This window comes from Hyperolius riggenbachi, chromosome 2, assembly GCF_040937935.1.
Source record: "Hyperolius riggenbachi isolate aHypRig1 chromosome 2, aHypRig1.pri, whole genome shotgun sequence".
NCBI lineage: Eukaryota > Metazoa > Chordata > Amphibia > Anura > Hyperoliidae > Hyperolius > Hyperolius riggenbachi.
Genome location: NC_090647.1, coordinates 329419225 through 329437979, shown reverse-complemented (window position 1 = coordinate 329437979; position 18755 = coordinate 329419225). Strand labels below are relative to the sequence as shown.

At 45.4% G+C, this 18755-nt stretch overlaps 1 protein-coding gene across 1 annotated transcript in view; it reads right to left on the bottom strand.

Annotated features, from left to right (window-relative positions):
• Positions 1–360: 360 nt before the first annotated feature.
• PLCXD2 (phosphatidylinositol specific phospholipase C X domain containing 2) overlaps positions 361–18755 on the bottom strand; it is a 62399-nt gene continuing 44004 nt past the window's right edge. Inside the window, exons 3-5 of the mRNA XM_068265495.1 lie at positions 17186–17643; positions 9488–9729; positions 361–1772 (exon numbers count right to left, since the gene is read on the bottom strand). Of these exons, the coding sequence (XP_068121596.1) occupies positions 1616–1772; positions 9488–9729; positions 17186–17643 (857 nt within the window). The 3' untranslated portion in view covers positions 361–1615. The remainder of the gene's footprint in view (positions 1773–9487; positions 9730–17185; positions 17644–18755) is intronic.

The window sequence follows — 18755 nt, the reverse complement described above, 5'->3', positions numbered from 1 at the left end:
AAGGGTTAATAGATTTTTGCTGTTTTCTAGCCACACCCCCTTCAGCACCTCCCTTTCCCTAATAATTTATTTAATGTCCTAACTAGAGGCGATGTGCCTGGATATATGTATTTCCATATCAATTATCTTGCTAGGCATGAACTTTCTACCGTTCTAAGAACAGGAGGCAGTTCTTTAAAGCAAAACTTGACATATCCTCAATAGTTTTAAATGATAACAGTCTCCTACTATAAGAAAACAATGGTTCATTCTCTTTCAGGAAAGTTCTGTTTATGGGAGAACTCCAACCTCATCTGCATGAGCAAGCACTCCTATAGGCTGCAAGGTTACAAATGAAAAGTACAATGATGATATTACATGAGGCTTCTTGACTGACCACTTCATTTGTAAATTACTTTGTATCATGCTTTACTTAGCCTACAGGGTCTGGCTTTGCACAAACACAACATAAGGTGTAAAATAATCATACATTTCAGATATACGTCAGTTTAGAACACTTAAATACATCCAAAAACATGAGGTATTTTGTTGGTATATGTACAGGGCGCCAAAACAAATACTTATAGTTTAGGGAGAAATCTCAAGAGGCTTATTTAGTAGTGCATTGGGGTGTCAAACTCGATCATGTAAGAGGCCAAAATCTAAAACATAGTCTAAGATTTAACATTTATTAAACAGTCTCAAAATGGCATAACTATAACAACCATGGGGGCCCTGCTCCTCCTCCTTCTGCAGAATACCGCAGTGGAGCAGTTTAATATTTACCTGTTCCAATGCTGCTTAGAGTCTCCTACGATCTTCCTGTCCGCCACATGCTTTATGCTGCATACCTCAGGCTCCTGAGGCATGTCACATGATCGGGAGTTGGAGGTATGGAAGCACAAAGTGTGTGACTACCAGGAAGAAGAGAGGAGACACGATGCATCGCTGTTGCAGGTAAATATTACACTGTTCCTCTGTACATATTACACTGTTCCTCTGTACTACACTGCTATGTGGAGAGATGGTGTCAGGGGAAGGGGGTTGGATCCCAGTTCAGGGCCCCATGCTAGTTTTGCTGGGGAGGTCCCGTAGGTTGTTGCTGCACCCCGGCTTAAACTTACGTTTCAATCAGAAACACTGTCACCAGTGTGATCCTCTGGATGGGAAGGCAGTTTTTTTCTACTGCTTACAACGATGCACACTGGAAGCTCTTGAGGGCCACATAAAATGGCAAGGATGGCCGCATTCAGCCTGCAGGCCCTGTGTTTGAGACCGGTGGCTTAGAGTATTACTTTGCAGTCACAATAGCAGCAAGTCAGACTTCAGCCCCTTTAACTCGACTATAGAAAGAGCATTGAAATTGTTCTTATTAACTGGCATGCATGACTGCACACATATATAGTTGCATTTTACAACATCAGCCCATAAATGGATAGTAATAGGTTTCATGAATCAGCAACTCCACAACACCTTTACTTGGGAAATGTCCAAACGAGGAAGAGGTGGGCATGATTAAAATGTCTGAACACCAGTAGTAACTGTACTGAATGAGATTATATTCTATTGTCCTGTATATGAAAACAACACGCAGTATATATGCAATCTTTTTGGTTTTCAATGTTGTTGGTGTCTGTTAACTGTTGTCCCTGTAGTTTCTTATCAGCAGATAATTTAGTCCAATTACTGTTTCTGCAAAGTCCACCAGTTCTACAAAATCTGATGTAATGATGTTGACACCCATGGCACCTGGTCTCTGCGTCTTCACCCAGTTCAATATTAGTGGGAGATTCCTATGAAGGAAAATATTGGCACAGTTATGTTCGGAATCGGAATCGGAATCGGAATCATCTTTATTATCGCCAAGCACCCCAGAGGAGTACCCGGAATTGCTTGTGGTTCACATGGCAAGAGTAAATCAGGAACATATAACAACACATGTTTGCAAACATAGCGAAGGCAAGCAGGACATACATACATTTAAAGCATCCTAGTTTCAATTAGAGTCCTGGGGGGCGGGGGGGGGACAGGGATTGCTGCTGTAGGAGTCCAGTTTCAGTCAGAGTTTACAGCTGAGAGGAGGGGATGTCTGGGGGCTAGAGTGTCCCCGGGATGTAGGGCGGGGGGTGAGTTTTGAGTTCAGTGAGTTCAACAAGAGAACTGCTTGGGGGAAGAAGGTGTTCATGCGCCTAGTGGTCTTGGCGGGGATGGATCTGAGACGACGTCCCAGTGGGAGGGTCTCAAAGTATCGTCTGCCCGGGTGGGAGGGGTCGAGTAAGATTTTGGAGGCTCTTGTCTTCATTCTCGTGGAGTAGAGGAGATCTAGTGAGGGCAGTTGGGCTCCAATGATCTTTTCTGCTGTCTTTATCACTCTGTGGAGTTTATACTTGTCTTTGGCGGTTGCTCCTGCGTACCAGACGATGATGGAGCAGCAGAGGATGGATTCGATGGTCGCGGAGTAAAAGCTGGTGAGCAGGTCCCGTGACATTCCAAATTTTTTCAGTTGGCGTAGGAAGAAAAGCCGCTGTTGAGCTTTCTTCTGGGTTCTGGAGGTGTTCTGCTCCCATTTGAGGTCACTTGTAAGGGTTGAGCCTAGGAACCGAACGCTTTGGACTCTGGAGACCTCAGACCCATCGATGTACACAGGTAGGGGGGCCGGAGGGAGTTTCCGGAAGTCCACGATAAGTTCCACAGTCTTTGCCGCATTGAGAACAAGCTTGTTGGCCTTGCACCAGTTACAGATCCTCGCAACTTCGTTTCGGTAGTTGTCCTCTCCGCCGTTTCTGTCGATGAGGCCGATAAGCGTGGTATCATCTGCGAATTTGATAACTTTGACGGAGTCTGAGGCTGAGGTGCAGTTGTTCGTGTACAGAGAGAACAGGAGAGGGGACAGCACGCAGCCCTGCGGAGCACCGACGTTAGTGGTTCTTTCGCTGGAGATGCGACTGCCAAGCTTGACCCGTTGAGTTCTGTTGGAGAGAAAGTCCTTAACCCACCTGCAGAGGAGGGAATCTGCCCCAAGATGCGCAAGGTTGTTGATCAGAATGTCTGGACAGATGGTGTTAAAGGCCGAGCTGAAGTCCAGGAAAAGGACCCTAGCATAGGCCCCTGGGCTGTCGAGGTGTTCCGAGATGTATGCCAGGCTGACATTGATGGCATCGTCCACTGATCGGTTTTCCCTGTAGGCAAACTGGAATGGTTCGAGGAGGGAGCTGGTGGAGTGCTTCAGGTGGGCCAGCACCAGCCTCTCGAATACTTTCATGGTGATGGGGGTCAGGGCTACGGGTCTGAAGTTGTTGAGTTCCGTGTTCCCTGGTTTTTTGGGGACTGGGATGATTGTGGACCTTTTGAAGCAGGAGGGGACCTTTCCTTCTGATAAGGATCTGTTGTAGAGGGAGGTGAGGATGGGAGCTAGTTGGATTGCGCAGGTTCTCAAGCAGAGTGAGGATACCCCATCCGGGCCCGAGGCTTTCCTGGGATTGAGTCTGCGGAGGAGTCGTAGCACATCCTCTTCCTGTACTGCGGTCAGAGCGGGGATTCCACTGGCCCCTGGGGGGCCCTGGGCATCCTCTGTCGCGGATGCCATGAAGTCTGGAGCTGGCTGGGATGCTGGGGCCGCAGGCTGCTTGGATTGGAGGTCAAACCTACAGTAGAACTCGTTGAGATCTTCCGCCAGTTGTGAGCTGGAAGCTGCTTGGTGAAGGGGAGGTTTGAAGTTTGTTGCCGCCTTGAGACCCTTCCAGACTTCCCGCGAGTTGTTGGACTGTAGGCTGTGGCCTACCTTATTAGAGTAGGACCTTTTTGCTGCTCTCAGTTCTCTGTTCAGGGTATTCCTGGCCTCCCTGTACTCTTCTGGGGTGCCCGACTTGTGAGCCTCCTCCTTGATCTTCCGGAGACGTCGTAGGTTGCTGTTGAACCAGGGCTTATCGTTTGGGAAGACTTTGAAGGTTTTGGTTGGAATGCATGCATCCTCGCAGAAGCGGACGTAGGAGAGGATGTTTTCAGACCATTCCTCCAAGGTGGGTGCCTCCAGGGTCGGCCAGTCAGTGCATTCCAGGCATGCCTGCAGCCTCAGTTTTGCTTCCTCGGACCACTTTTTAACAGTTCTAGTGATGGGCTTTGTCGTCTCCAGCTGCCTTCTGTAAGTGGGGATCAGGTGGATCACGCAGTGGTCTGAGTTCCCTAGGGGAGCGCCTCGAGAGGCCTTGTAGGCGTTTCTGAGGGCCGTGTAGCATTTATCCAGGGTGTTGCGGTTCCTGGTGGGGCAGGTGATGTGCTGCTGGAAGTGGGGCAGTTCCTGTCGCAGGTTTGCGCTGTTGAAGTCCCCTAGGGTGATGATGAGGGCCTCAGGGGAAGCAGTTTCCCACCCCGAGATATAGTCGCTCAGTGTTCTCAGGGCATTCCTGGTGTCGGAGTCCGGTGGGATGTAGACTCCTATTAGGATGAAGGAGGAGAACTCCCTAGGTGAGTACCTGGGCCTGCAGTTGATGGCTAGGAGTTCAACGTCAGGGGAGCAGAACTTGCTGAGGAGTGAGATGTTGGTGCACCAGTCGGAGTTAATGTAGAAGCATATGCCGCCTCCTCTCGTTTTCCCGGAGAGGTCGCGGTCCCGGTCTGCTCGGAAGAGGAGGTAGCCTGGCATCTGTACAGCGTTGTCCGGGACGTTTCCGTTGAGCCAGGTCTCCGTGAAGCAGAGCACAGGGGTGTTCTTGCTTAGCGAGGGTTTGCGGCCGAGCAGTAGGAGAAGTTCATCCACCTTGTTTGGGAGTGAGCAGACGTTCGCTAGGAGTATGGCCGGTATGGAAGAGAGTAGTCCTCTTCTCTTCAGCCTCACCCTAGCCCCTGCCCTTCTCCCCCTGTGGCGGCGATTCTTTGGGCCCCTGGCGCTACTAGTTAGGAGCGCAATGTGGGAGCTGACTGTCTCCCGCAGGATGTCTCCAAATGGCCTTTCGCAGCAAACACGGGGCTCCCATTCCAGGAGTTCGGTACGGGATAGGAAGCGTACGGTTTTTGTCCCCCGTGAGGGTGGTTCCCCCGCGCTCCTGCCTAGGGCAGCAGCTGGGGCAGTCAAGCCTGGGGGGGCAGTGCGGGCAGCAGGCACAGATGCCCTATTGTGTTTTACATTTTTCATAATGGCTATAGTGTTTAAAGGGATACCTGATTGATTAAAAAAGGCAATTTTACTTACTTGGGGCTTCTACTGGCTCCCTGCAGTCGCCCTGTGCCCACGCCGGGTACTCAATGATCATCCAGTCCCCCGCTGTGGCTCAGTTTCACTTTTGGCGACTGAGCCTGTCGTCAGCCACTGCTCTTGCTCAGCCCTGGCCGTGTGCGTCCTCGTTCATGCTTTCATTGCCAGGAGCGTAGTGGCCGCTGCCCGGTGACAGGAGCGTGAACGAGGATGTGCACAGCCAGAGCTGCGCATGCGCAGTGGCTGGCGACAGGCTCTTTAGCCAAAAGCAAAATTAAGCTGCGGATTGTGGAGTACCGGCGCGGGCACAAAGCAACTGCACATTTCTCAATAGTGTCTGAAAGAAAATCTAGAAATTTCTAGAAATCATGCAACTGTCTCAAACTTCTTAAGCAGATGCAATTTCATTCTAAAACTGTTCTAAAACAGGAGGGATAAGTAGGGTTTTCAGAATTGATGCGGTCTGTGAGAGACCCCTCTGACTGAGATAGGATGTATTGTTTAAAAACACACGATTGGTTCACACGATGGCCAGGGGCCCCGGACCCCTCTCACTGGCCGGGGCCCCAAGGCCAACACACGATACCTGGAGGGGAGTGCAGGTGGGCCTGACGAGCACCTGCTGACCAATTTCAAATGTAGCTGGATGCATGTACTGCTGTGTTCTATTGCTTGTGTGTGTTGGATTTAGCATTCAGTATGGAGGCAGGGTTTTCTGGATGTGAGAGGTCCAGAGCCTGGGTGTGAGAGGTCCAGGCCCACCTGCACTCCCCTCCAGGTATCGCGTGTTGGCCTTGGGGCCCCGGCCAGTGAGAGGGGTCCGGGGCCCCTGGCCATCGTGTGAACCAATCGTGTGTTTTTAAACGTTTTCTTTCAGCTCTAGGACATGGCGGACAGGTGAGCGGTTAGGGAGGGACCCCTGTGGGAGGAATGCCTGCACGGGGCGGTCCTGCTAGGGACGCAATCTTGCGATGGCGTCCAACTGAAGCCTCCCACCTGAATGCTAATGGCTGCTAGATGTGGTATGGCAGGTAAAGGGTGTATGACAGTGCATCCTGATTGGCTGACGAGCACTTGCTGACCAATTTCAAATGTAGCTGGATGCATGTACTGCTGTGTTCTATTGCTTGTGTGTGTTGGATTTAGCATTCAGTATGGAGGCAGTGTTGGTGGGTTTTCTGGATGTGAGAGGTCCAGAGCCTGGGTGTGAGAGGTCCAGGCCCACCTGCACTCCCCTCCAGGTATCGCGTGTTGGCCTTGGGGCCCCAGCCAGTGAGAGGGGTCCGGGGCCCCTGGCCATCGTGTGAACCAATCGTGTGTTTTTAAACGTTTTCTTTCAGCTCTAGGACATGGCGGACAGGTGAGCGGTTAGGGAGGGACCCCTGTGGGAGGAATGCCTGCACGGGGCGGTCCTGCTAGCGACGCAATCTTGCGATGGCGTCCAACTGAAGCCTCCCACCTGAATGCTAATGGCTGCTAGATGTGGTATGGCAGGTAAAGGGTGTATGACAGTGCATCCTGATTGGCTGACGAGCACCTGCTGACCAATTTCAAATGTAACTGGATGCATGTACTGCTGTGTTCTATTGCTTGTGTGTGTTGGATTTAGCATTCAGTATGGAGGCAGTGTTGGTGGGTTTTCTGGATGTGAGAGGTCCAGAGCCTGGGTGTGAGAGGTCCAGGCCCACCTGCACTCCCCTCCAGGTATCGCGTGTTGGCCTTGGGGCCCCGGCCAGTGAGAGGGGTCCGGGGCCCCTGGCCATCGTGTGAACCAATCGTGTGTTTTTAAACGTTTTCTTTCAGCTCTAGGACATGGCGGACAGGTGAGCGGTTAGGGAGGGACCCCTGTGGGAGGAATGCCTGCACGGGGCGGTCCTGCTAGCGACGCAATCTTGCGATGGCGTCCAACTGAAGCCTCTCACCTGAATGCTAATGGCTGCTAGATGTGGTATGGCAGGTAAAGGGTGTATGACAGTGCATCCTGGTTGGCTGACGAGCACCTGCTGACCAATTTCAAATGTAGCTGGATGCATGTACTGCTGTGTTCTATTGCTTGTGTGTGTGAGATAGGATGTATTGTGGCAGCTTTATTGGGAACCAGAGGCGAGAGGGATATGGAGGCTGCCATATTTATTTGCTTGTAAGCAATACCAATTGCCAAGCATCTTGCTGATATTTGGCTGCATGTCTGAATCCCACACCTGAAACAAGCATGCAGCTAATACAGTCATACAGTCAGACTTCAGTCAGAAACATCTGATGTACATGCTTGTTCACGGAGTATGGCTAAAAGTATTAAAACTGGTTCATGTGATGCAATTTTTCCATCAGACGGATGATCGATAATTTCTGGCATGTCCAATCTGCTCCTGATTGAAAACTGGATCAATTTTGTGCAGTACTGATCTGAAAATAGATCCCATTCTAGATCAGAAGCTGACCGGTCATGCTCACCCGTAGATCTGATAGGAAAATTGTATCGTATGTACCAGCCTTTAGAGGCAGATTGTCAGCAGGACAGCCAGGCAGCTGGAACTGTTTAACCACTTAATGACAAGCTGACATATAAAAACCTCCTGCTATAGCCTCTTAATGGCTCCAGGACGTTTTTATAAGTCAGACCGTGCTGCTGCCGCTGTGCTGTGTAAAAATAGTGAAAAAAAAGCCACCAAAGAAAAACTACATCTTTATTTCCAAATGCTATATTGTCACCATACTTTGTACTAGGGGCATAATTGAAATGTTGTGATAACCAGAACAAATAGGCAGATAACCCCAAAAAGCCCAATTGGTGGTGAAAAAAAAAACCAAGCTATAGATCATTTCATTGTGATTAGTAGTGATTAAACTATTGGCAAATGAAAGGGATGAGCACTGAAAGGTGAAAATCGCTATTATCTGTTAGGGTAAAAACGCCTTTGGGGTGAAGTGGTTAAAATGAAATAAATATGGCTGCCTCAATATCCCTCTCACTTCAAGTATTCAGAGCACTTGAGGTAGAAATAATGTAAATCAATCTCCTGCTTTCATGAAATGTGGCTCTCCTATCTTGCACTATAGCTACTGTCTGGGCTTTAGAAGCAAGAGATGTGACTCACAGATGTGAAATGGAACTTTAGTCTAATCATGTCATGTTGGGAATTAAACAACACATACTGTACAAGATAACAGTTTAATCCCCCAGTGTGGCAGCTTTGCTCAAGTTTTAGAAGTAGTATAAACCACTTCTTATTTCGACGACAGTTTTGCACTGTTCTACCACTACAACATTTCTAGAAATTCATACAAACACCCTGTGTTACCTCTGCCCCCGTGTGTCCCGCTGTCTCCCTGTGCCTCCTTCTGTCCCCTTCTGTCTCCTTGTGCCACCTTCAGTCCCTCTGCGCCCTTGCTGCACCTCCCTCTGTACCCCTTTGGCTCCTTATATCACCCTTTGTAACTCCTCCTTGCCCCTGTGCCTCTTTCTGTCCTACTGTGCATCCCTTTGTGCCTCCTTCTGTCCTCCTCTGTGCCTGCTTCTGTGTCCTTTGTGCCTTCTTCTGTTCCCCTTTGTGCCTCCTCTTGTCCTCCTTTGTGACTCCTTCTGGCCCCTGTGCCTCCTTCTGTTAGCCTGTTTTTCTTTCTGTCCCCTTTTGCTACCTCTGCCCCCCTTTGCATCTCTCTATCCGCCTTTGTGCTTCTTTGTGTCCCCTTTGCCTCTTTGTGTCCACCTGTTTCTCCTTCTGACCCCTTTGTGCCTCCTTCGGTCCCCCTTTGTGACTCCTTCTGGCCCCTTTGCCTCTTTCTGTCCCCCTTTGTGCCTCCTTCTGTACATCTTTGTGCCTTCTTCTGTCCCCCTTTGTGCCTCCCTCTTTTCTCTTGTGCCATTATCTGTCCAAATCCACCTCCTGCGCTCCCCCAGCCCAGTGTGTAAAGGCAGAGTATAACACAGTAGAAGCTGTGCTCTCAACTCCCTGCTGAAGTCCAGCGCTGTGCCTGTGCGACCATCCTGTTTCCTGCACCCTCTATTACAGACACCTCTCATTTACACAGCCAGCTGGGGGATTACAGGAAGGGGTTGTATAAAGAAATGTGACATGATTGATGAGTTGTTTGTATCTCAGCAGCGGAGAGGCAGAGCTGTGTGAAGAAATAAGTCGCTCCTAGTACTTGTGGTAATGTGTGCCCTAATATACAGTATTAAAAAAAAAGTTGTTTTTATCGATAGTTGTCATTTATGTTCAATTCTGCTTTAAAGTAATATATTCCAAATTTGTCTTGGTCTGTCTTATAAAGTTGAGTAGGTTATATATTTTACCCATGCTGACTTGAATTTACCTGTGCACAAGGGTATTTTTTAATCCAGACTTGAATCCTCTTACAATGGTTTTAACTTGTGGTGTGAGAATGGCCTGTGATACATGGAAAGTCCCTCGTTTAGATCGTTCCCCAAGAGTTGTTTCTAGAAATTGAAGCAGCTTTTGAACGTTCGTTGTGTTTGCCCATGGTGCTGGCATTTTATTTCCTGCCCACAAAAATGGGTACTCATTCCATATATTGTAGTGGTAGAAAACCAGAACCTAATAATATATTAAAAAGAAAATGAAAACATGTTAATAGTAATAAATTCATACATATTTAACACAAGAAGCACATTTTATCTAATGGCATGAGCACAGTTGCGCACTTCTGTGTATTTTTCAGCAATACATCAATGTTACAGACTGATATGGATTGCTGAAAATGCAGAGGCACACAAGTGTGTTTAAAGACTACATAAGGAAAAACTAAAACAGAAGAGTTTTACTCACCTGGGGCTTCTTCCAGCCCCTAGAAGTCTGCCAGGTCCCACGCCAAAGTTCAGGTGTTCCTCAGTCTGCTGCTGTCCCCTCCTTAAAATTGCGAACAGCGGCTGTGTCGTGGTTTTCTGTGTATGTGCACCGGGCACCTCTCATTAACTCACCCCAGGCCACACACTTGGAATGCCCAGTAGAATAAAGCCTCTTTCACATGTGCATGGCAAATATGGATGTGCTCATATATGGGCCAAGAGCATGTCCGCTAGAAAGCTATTCGACTGACCCTGAGTCAAATAGGTAAAGAGGGTTCCTATGATGAATCAGTGGGCTTCAGGAGAATCCAGGAAGCCTCTGGATATCCAGAATCTTCTCAATACTAAGGTATGTAACTTTTCAGCATGAAAATGTTATCAGCAGAGTTTTCTGGGCCAGATAAAAGTGTTTTTCCTTCTAACTATTTTTCAGGACTTTGAACTATATTGGACTTGCTTTTTGACAAGCTAATTTGCCTAGATAACAGCTATCGTTTTTGAACACATAAAGTCAGGAAATCAGAAATGGACTTTAGACCATTTTACAGTAGGACTAGTACTACATGTACCTATGTTTATCTCATCATGTCAGTACAGGTACGCTATTAAGCCATGCCCCCCTTTTTGTAAAGGTACTTAGGAAATCATTTGCTTCCCTTCCATAAATAATGCTGGGAATGTCACTAGTGGCAAGCAGGTTCGCTGTGAAATTAGTTTATGTACTGCCAAGAGAAATATTCAGGGGGGAATAGGAGGTGAAATACAAAATATTATAAATGAACATGCTGCTGACTTTACTGGCAAGTTTTAAGCCCAGGAACCATTCTTTTTTACTGGTCAGCAATAAATACTATTTAAGTTAGTAGGTGGAACATAATACATAAAAGATACATATATTTAAAGGCTACATATTCCTTTTAATACCCTAATGCAAAAAAAAATCTCAAGCGTTATATCACATTAGTCCTGATTTAGTTAAGTTTTCCCCAAAGACATGTTTTCTCATCATGGACCCGATTCAGCGTACTAATATGTACGCTGCCAGTGAGCTGAGCGCAGGTGAGCCGAATGACGACTTACCCTGCTGCTGCTTAAATCCTCAGCGGTGTAAAATACTATTCCCTCAACTCGGAGGAAGATGAAATTCCAGTGATTGACAGAGCCACAAATTACCCTGACGGGCCCCACGCAGTACTGTATAACATTACTGCTATGGGGTGCCAAGTTTCGGCGCTGAGCGCCGTTCGCCAAGACCATATACGTCCATCGACTTCAACCAGAAAAAGTACAACACCAGCCTGCTCCCTCACATATCCCTGTTGATCCAGGGAAAGGCAAAAAACCCTTACAAGGCATGGTCCCAATTAGCTCCAAAAGGGAAAAAAAATTCCTTCCCGACTCCAGATGGCAATCAGATAAAATCACTGGTCTGGATCAACACTTCTGGGCAATACCTAGTAATTATAGCAATGGATGTCTTTCGACACAAGGAAAGCATCTAAGCACCCTTTAAATGCAGATATAGAATTTGCCATAACTACTTCCTGTGGCAATGCATTCCACATCTTAACCACTCTTACTGTAAACAGAACCCTTTCCTAAATAAATGGCTAAAAAGTTTTTTCTCCATGCGCAGATCATGTCCTCTAGTCCTTTGTGAAGGACTCGGGACAAAAAGCTCATCTGCCAAGCTTTTATATTGCCCTCTGATGTATTTATACATGTTAATTAGATCCCCTCTGAGGTGTCTTTTCTGTAGACTAAATAAACCCAGTTTATCTAACCTTTCTTGGTAAGCGAGAGCTTCCATCCCACGTATCAATTTTGTAGCTCGTCTTTGCACCTGCTCTAAAACTGCAATATCTTTTTTGTAATGTGGTGCCCAGAACTGAATTCCATATTCCAGATGTGGCCTTACTAGAGAGTTAAACAGGGGCAATATTATGCTAGCATCTCGAGTTTTTATTTCCCTTTCAATGCATCCCAAAATTGTATTAGCTTTAGCTGCAGCGGTTTGGCATTGGCATTATTTAACTTGTTGTCGATGAGTACTCCTAAGTCCTCCTCCAAGTTTGATGTCCCCATCTGTATCCTGTTTATTTTGTATGGTGCTAGACCATTGGTACGACCAAAGTGCATGACTTTACATTTTTCAACATTGAATTTATCTGCCATTTATGTGCCCATATAGCCATCCTATCCAGATCCTGTTGCAATATGTCACTATCTTTCTGAGAGTTTTGTGTCATCTGCAAAAATAGCAACATTGCTTTCTACTGCATCTACTAGATCATTAATAAATAAATTGAAGAGCACTGGGCCCAGTACAGACCCCTGTGGTACCCCACTGCTAACGGTCACCCATTTTGAGTATGATCCATTGACCACAAATCTTTGTTTTCTGTCCATTAGCCAGTTCCCTATCCATGTACGCACTCTTCTCCAGTCCTTGCATCCTCAACTTTTGCACCAGACATTTGTGTCGAAGGCCTCTGCAAAGTCCAAGTATATCACATCTACAGCATTCCCAATATCCACGTTAGCGTTCACTACCTCATAAAAGCTGAGCATGTTAGTCAAACAGGACCTGTCTTTAGTAAACCCATGCTGATGCTGATAAATAAGATTATTTTCTACTATGAAGTCTTGTATAGTATCTCTTAGTAACCCCTCAAATAGTTTGTATACAACTGATGTTAAAGTGAACCTCCGGACTAAAAATCTACTCAGCAGCACTGGAAAGGCCTGGTGTTTCTTTAACAGTTTCACAGCATCAGAACTTTGTTTTTCTTACCAAAGCATCATTTTTAGCTGCATTTTTACCTAAGCTCCACCCATCAAAGAAAAAAAGCCTGGGCTTTTTTCCCCTGATGCTGTGCAGAACATGATGGGATTTCCTATGTTGTTATTCACGTTGCCTAGCAACTGGGAGAGGTGCTCAGGACACAGGACAGTTGGAACTGTGTCTCATGCTCCCTGTCACCTCCTTTCAACCAAAAAGATGGCTGCCCCATGAAATCACAAACATTTGCCTGTTCTTTTAAAACAGGGTGGGTAAGAGATTATATTACCTATCTATTTTAATTAACTTAACTAATGTAACTTAATGACAGTATGTTTGTTTAGGCTGAAGTTCCTCTTTAAGCTTACAGGTTTGTAATTTCCTGAATCTGATTTTTTGCCCTTCTTAAATAATCGGAAAACGTGGGCTATATGCCAATCTACTGGGACTCTGCCAGTTGAAAGTGAGTCATAAATGAAAAGATCAAGGGTTTTATTGATAACTGAGCTTAATTCCCTTAGGACCCGAGGATGCATGCCATCCGGGCCAGGTGCCTTGTTTATTTTTTATTTATTTAGTCTTGGCTTCACTTCTTCCTGCGTATTTAATATTGCAATTGGAAGATTGAGACTCTTCTGCATCTGTAATTTGCAACAGTGATGTTTCCCTTGTGAAGACAGAAGCAAAGAAAGCATTTAATAACTCTGCCTTACCTTGGTCATCCACCATTGAGTTCCCACCCTCATCCTTTAGGAGTCCAATACAGTCAACCTTTCTTTTTTTTTAGAGTTGATGTACTTGTAAAACTTCTTTGGGTTAGATTTGATATCCCTAGCGATTTGATTTTCAGCTTCGATCTTTGCCAGCCTAATTTCTTTTTTACAATTTTTATTGCATTCCTTATAATTGCTTAATGTAGCCTCAGCCCCCTCATGTTTTAGGACCTTATAGGCATTCTTTTTCCACTTCATTTTATCTCTAACCTTTCCATTCATTCATAGAGGCCTTTTTTATTCCTAGACATTTCCTAGTTGTTTCCAAATGGGATACATGTATATATATATATATATATATATATATATATATATATATATATATACTATAATATTGATTGAGAATATTGATTTGTAAGTGCTTTTTCCCCGTAAGACCCAAATCGCATAAAGTGAGTAAAAAGACTGATTCAGTTTTTAATGTAATGATTGTGCTGCACATGCAAACCTAATTCAACCTGTGCATTAAAGCAATCATGCATATTGGGGGTGATTTCTATTGTTTTTTGCAGGTTTTCTCAACCAGGGTTCCTTGAGTACTCTGCAGGGGTCCCTTGGGATTTTTCCCTATCGTGGGGGAAGTATGATAGAGCACACTATAATAGGGGGTACTGTTGAAAGGAACATTAAACTGCGGGTTCTGAATGATAATGAGCACATTAATAAAAGCACCAGAATAAGGAGACAGTATAATGAGTGGCAATGTATTAGGGGGTAGTGACATAAACAGCCACATCTACTTTTAAAGACCATGCCTCCTGCACAATAAATGCAGGAGTTTTCTTCAGATGCAAATATTATTTGCAGGGTTTCTCCAGAGTAAAAAAGGTTGAGAAAGGCTGTTTTTTTTTGCCTAATTTTCTTCAGTAACATGCATCACTTATTGCCTACTGCCTAAGGCCCGGTTCACATTAGCGGTTTTTTACAGAGCCGGTCGTACTGATGTGGCCATCAGGATCAGTTTTCACAGCCAGTGTGCTGTAAACTGTCAGTTTTCTATTTGTTACAATGTAGCTGAAAAACCTTCCATTTCCGTTCCGTTGAGCAAAACGGTCCGGAAAATTAGGTCCTGCAGCATTTTTGTCCGTTCAGAGGAGCGGACCACGGAACCGTACAGCCGGTTCCGTTGGCAAATGCAGATGTGAACCGGCCTTACTCTAAGATGTGTTTTAAAAATGTTTTTAATATTTTAATAAGTAAATAGGAACTCCCAAGGCCAGTTAAATATGATATAAAAAGACACAGTAATTTAATGTTTTAACCCTCCTGGCGGTATAAAAAAATCTGCCAGGAGGGAGCGCAGCAGTTTTTTTAAAAAAAAATTTCCCCTATATCATGTAGCGAGCCCAGGGCTCGCTACATGATAGCCACTGCTCAGCGGCATCCCCTCGCCCTCTTCGATCGCCTTCGGCGATCTCCGATCAGGAAATCCCGTTCAAAGAACGGGATTTCCTGGAGGGCTTCCCCCGTCGCCATGGCGACGGGGCGGGATGACGTCACTGACGTCGGGACGTCATTGGGAGTCCCGGGCCACCCCTCGGCGCTGACTGGCACTGATTGGCCAGGCAGCGCACGGGGTCTGGGGGGGGCATGCGGCGTGACGGATAGCGGCGATCGTGCGTGGGGCGGCGGCGATCAGTGTGCTGGCGCAGCTAGCAAAGTGCTAGCTGCGTCCAGCAAAAAAGAAATTAAACAAATCGGCCCAGCAGGGCCTGAGCGGCACCCTCCGGCGGCTTACCCCGAACTACGTTCGGGGTTACCGCCAAGGAGGTTAAAACATGTAAGTTAGGAACGTCAGAAAAATTAATTCAGAAGTAATGAGCTCAGGCAGGTCTAAACCACCTTGAGGCCAGAAACCCACTAGCAGTGATTTCTAATCGCCAGTGATTTGAAAAAGCTCTTGCTGATGCAATGCTATGGGGGGATTTTTATAAAACCACATCACTAAAGTGAAATCACACCCGTAGCATTACATTAGCAAGAGTTTTCAAATTGCAAAGCGCTCAGAAAATCGCCCCTAGTGGATTTCTGGCCTAATGAGGTCCTTATAGCCTGAAGGATGGGAAACCAATACAATTAATTAACAAGACAAAAATATCCCAGGCTGGTAAAATTTCAGTCTGATTCAGATTGCACTGAGTCTGCTAAAGCTACAATAGTAGTACTGGGTCAGAATAGTGCTGTATGCTGTAACGCTATGGAGGTCTTTGTAGTGTACACTCAGGAGCGGATACAGGCCTTCTTGTCGGATTAATGCAATGCATTTGGGAAATGGTCAAGCATTGGACAAATTCTGAACAGAGCTTTAGGGGAATATCAAAGTAGGGGTTCAAATGATTACAAATTCATATCTGCATTTGGTTTTCTTTAAAAGGAATCTGAAGTGAAAATAAACTTATGAAATAATGAATTGTATGTGTAGTACAGCTGAGAAATAGAAATAGCAAATTAATAACAAAGAAACAAGTCATATATTGTTTCCAGTAGAGTTAAGAAGCTTCAGTTATTTGTGTAAAAGAGCTTCACTGAGCTCAAGAAACAAATTGGTCGCTGATTTCTGGACCACTATACATCAAAGAAACAGTGACAGACAGCTTCAGATAAAGTTCAGCAAGACGAGAAATTCAAAGGGTCATTAACTCTGCAAACCACAGTCTGACCCATATGCACTTTTCACCTGGGTTTTCTCCTAGGAGAAAATATTTCATCTTCGATTTAAAATCATTTGAATTGAAAGGTATTTTTTTGACAAGTGTAAAAACATCACCTAGGAGAAAGCTCAGGTGAAAATGTGAATTGCATTTGGGCCTCTGTATTTTAAACTATAAGACAGAGCAAACTGCAAATATGACAATACAATGCAATGCTATAAAACCGCTATACTGTATAACTGAAAATAAAAATGAGACTCATTTCTTTGCTAGTAATGTCCTATGCCTTATCCGTACTACACATACAATTCATTTTATCATGTTTTTTTTTTACTTCAGTGTCACTTTAACCAGCTCCCGGCCGCCTAACGCCAATCGGCATAGGAGCTGACTCCGTGGGGACCGCCTAACGCGGTGGGCGGGAACGTGTGCTTGCTCGCGTGTTCCCTGCTAGTGAACAAAGCGAGGATCTGTCATAAGCCTGCCAACTGTGATCGGAGCTGACAGGCTGTAAAGTAAAAAAAAAGCCAATAAACATTTGTACAGCGCTGCGATCTAGCGCTGTACAGGGGACAGCCTAGTCACTTAACTGTCCCTCCCAACGGCTCCCAATCTAATCACATACACATAGGCTGATGCCTGTGTAGTGTAGTGTATGGATCGCAGTCTAAGGACAATTTAGGGGGGTAGTGGGTTTATTAAAAGAAATAGGGATTTTTATTACAAAAAATTAATCAATTTTAATTAGAAAATCGCAGCAGCAATTAGAGACCACCCAAAAAAAGCTATATTAGTGGCAGGAAAAGGAGGTAAAATTCATTTGGGTGCTAAGTTGTATGAGCAATATATTGTTAAAGTGGCGAAGTGCTGAATTGTAGCCAAATTGGGGGGTTCGGCATATCACGTGGGAGCTTATCCACGGGTATATACGGTAGTTATAACACACTTTAAACGACACATTCCATTGCAATTTTGTATACTGTTTCCATCTGTAAATACCTGGCAGCTTTTCTCCCAGAGGTAATGTAAGGTAATATTTTCTACACATTCAGCTATACAGAGTTTACTTCCAAAGACTTCTCGCAGCATATTGACCAGATAAATATGGTGGTCATGTTCCATGGCATAGAAGTGATTGAAGTCCAGTAACACAACCTCTCTGCGGTGATTATTCAGGAAAGTGTTTATTTCAGTCAGTCCATCCCAAACTCGGGTTCCGTATAAACCATGTATGAAATAAACCTCTCTCCCCTCCTGTGGCTTAGAAGACACACGAAGATCAAAGTATCGAATGCCCGACTCCAGCTGTTCTTTAAACGTCAAGTTCTGTGTAACAGACCATTTCTTCATCAGCTTCTTCACCAGCGAAATCTTTGCTAAACGCTTAATGGATGCTGCCTGGTCCGGCCCAACTGGAGACTTTTCATCAACCCAAAAGCTGAAGGAGTCGTGCGATCCTAAAATAAAAAATATATTTGTTATTGATCTTTCAATAGCCAGTTGTTCTATATCAAATGGCAATTGGCTTTCTTAACAGATAAAAAAACTGTAGCAGAATAAAATGTTCTTTTAAGGCTAGTCCACAGTGCTCAGTTGCTTTGCAGAATAATTTTGCGTGTCAATTCACTGAACATACAATTATATGGGGTTGTTCACAGTACTGTGTTGTAACCAGTCTCCATTGCAGTTGACATAATGCGTGTACAGTGCCAAGCATACATATAACATGTTCATTTTTTCCTTTCTATCACTCTAAATGGTAAAAATAAATACAAATAATTACAATATATATATTTTAATACTGTATATTAGGGCACACATTAACACTAGTACTAGGGGCACTTTATTTCTTACAGTTATCGCTTCTCCAATCTCCAGTCATCCCCTTAGTTCTGAGGTTTATAGTTACAGAAACTGACAGACTGAACCATTTTCTGCAAAGGAAGAGTTGTTACTAAAGGTGCCCATACACTACGTTGATTTCCCGTTGAAATGCAGCATATTTGATCACTGTAATGGAATCTGCTGTGAGATCGTTAACGCAGATGTTGACCGATCTACCGATTTCCATCCGAAATCAATTGTTTCAGTTGATCTGTCCAGGTGGATAATTTTGCTTGATTGCCAGCGGGTTGGGATCGCATCGTTAGCGGCGTTCGATACGGCGATGACCGACACAGCAGTAATATCACTTGTCCGCCGGCGCAAGTCTCCAGGTCCCTGCAGTCTCTCTTCTTCCGGCGTCTTCTCCATGTTCTCTTTACTTCCTGTCCTGTGACAAGGCGCCCTCTACTGTTTTAACTTACCCTTGTCACAGGACGGGACAGGAAGTGAAGGGGAGAACAGAGGAGGGCGCCGGACGAAGTGAGAGACTGCAGGGACCCGGAGACTCACACCTGGCGGACAGGTAATATAATCAGGGCAGTAAGGCAGGTGACAGCGGCAGCTCCACAGGCTGTGAACCGATTTCAAGCTTAAATCGATTCAAAATCTGTGTGCAGTGTATGGGCAGCCAATAGATCCCTCTCTGATCAGAGAAGGATCTATCTGTTGGTCGATCTGGTGGCAG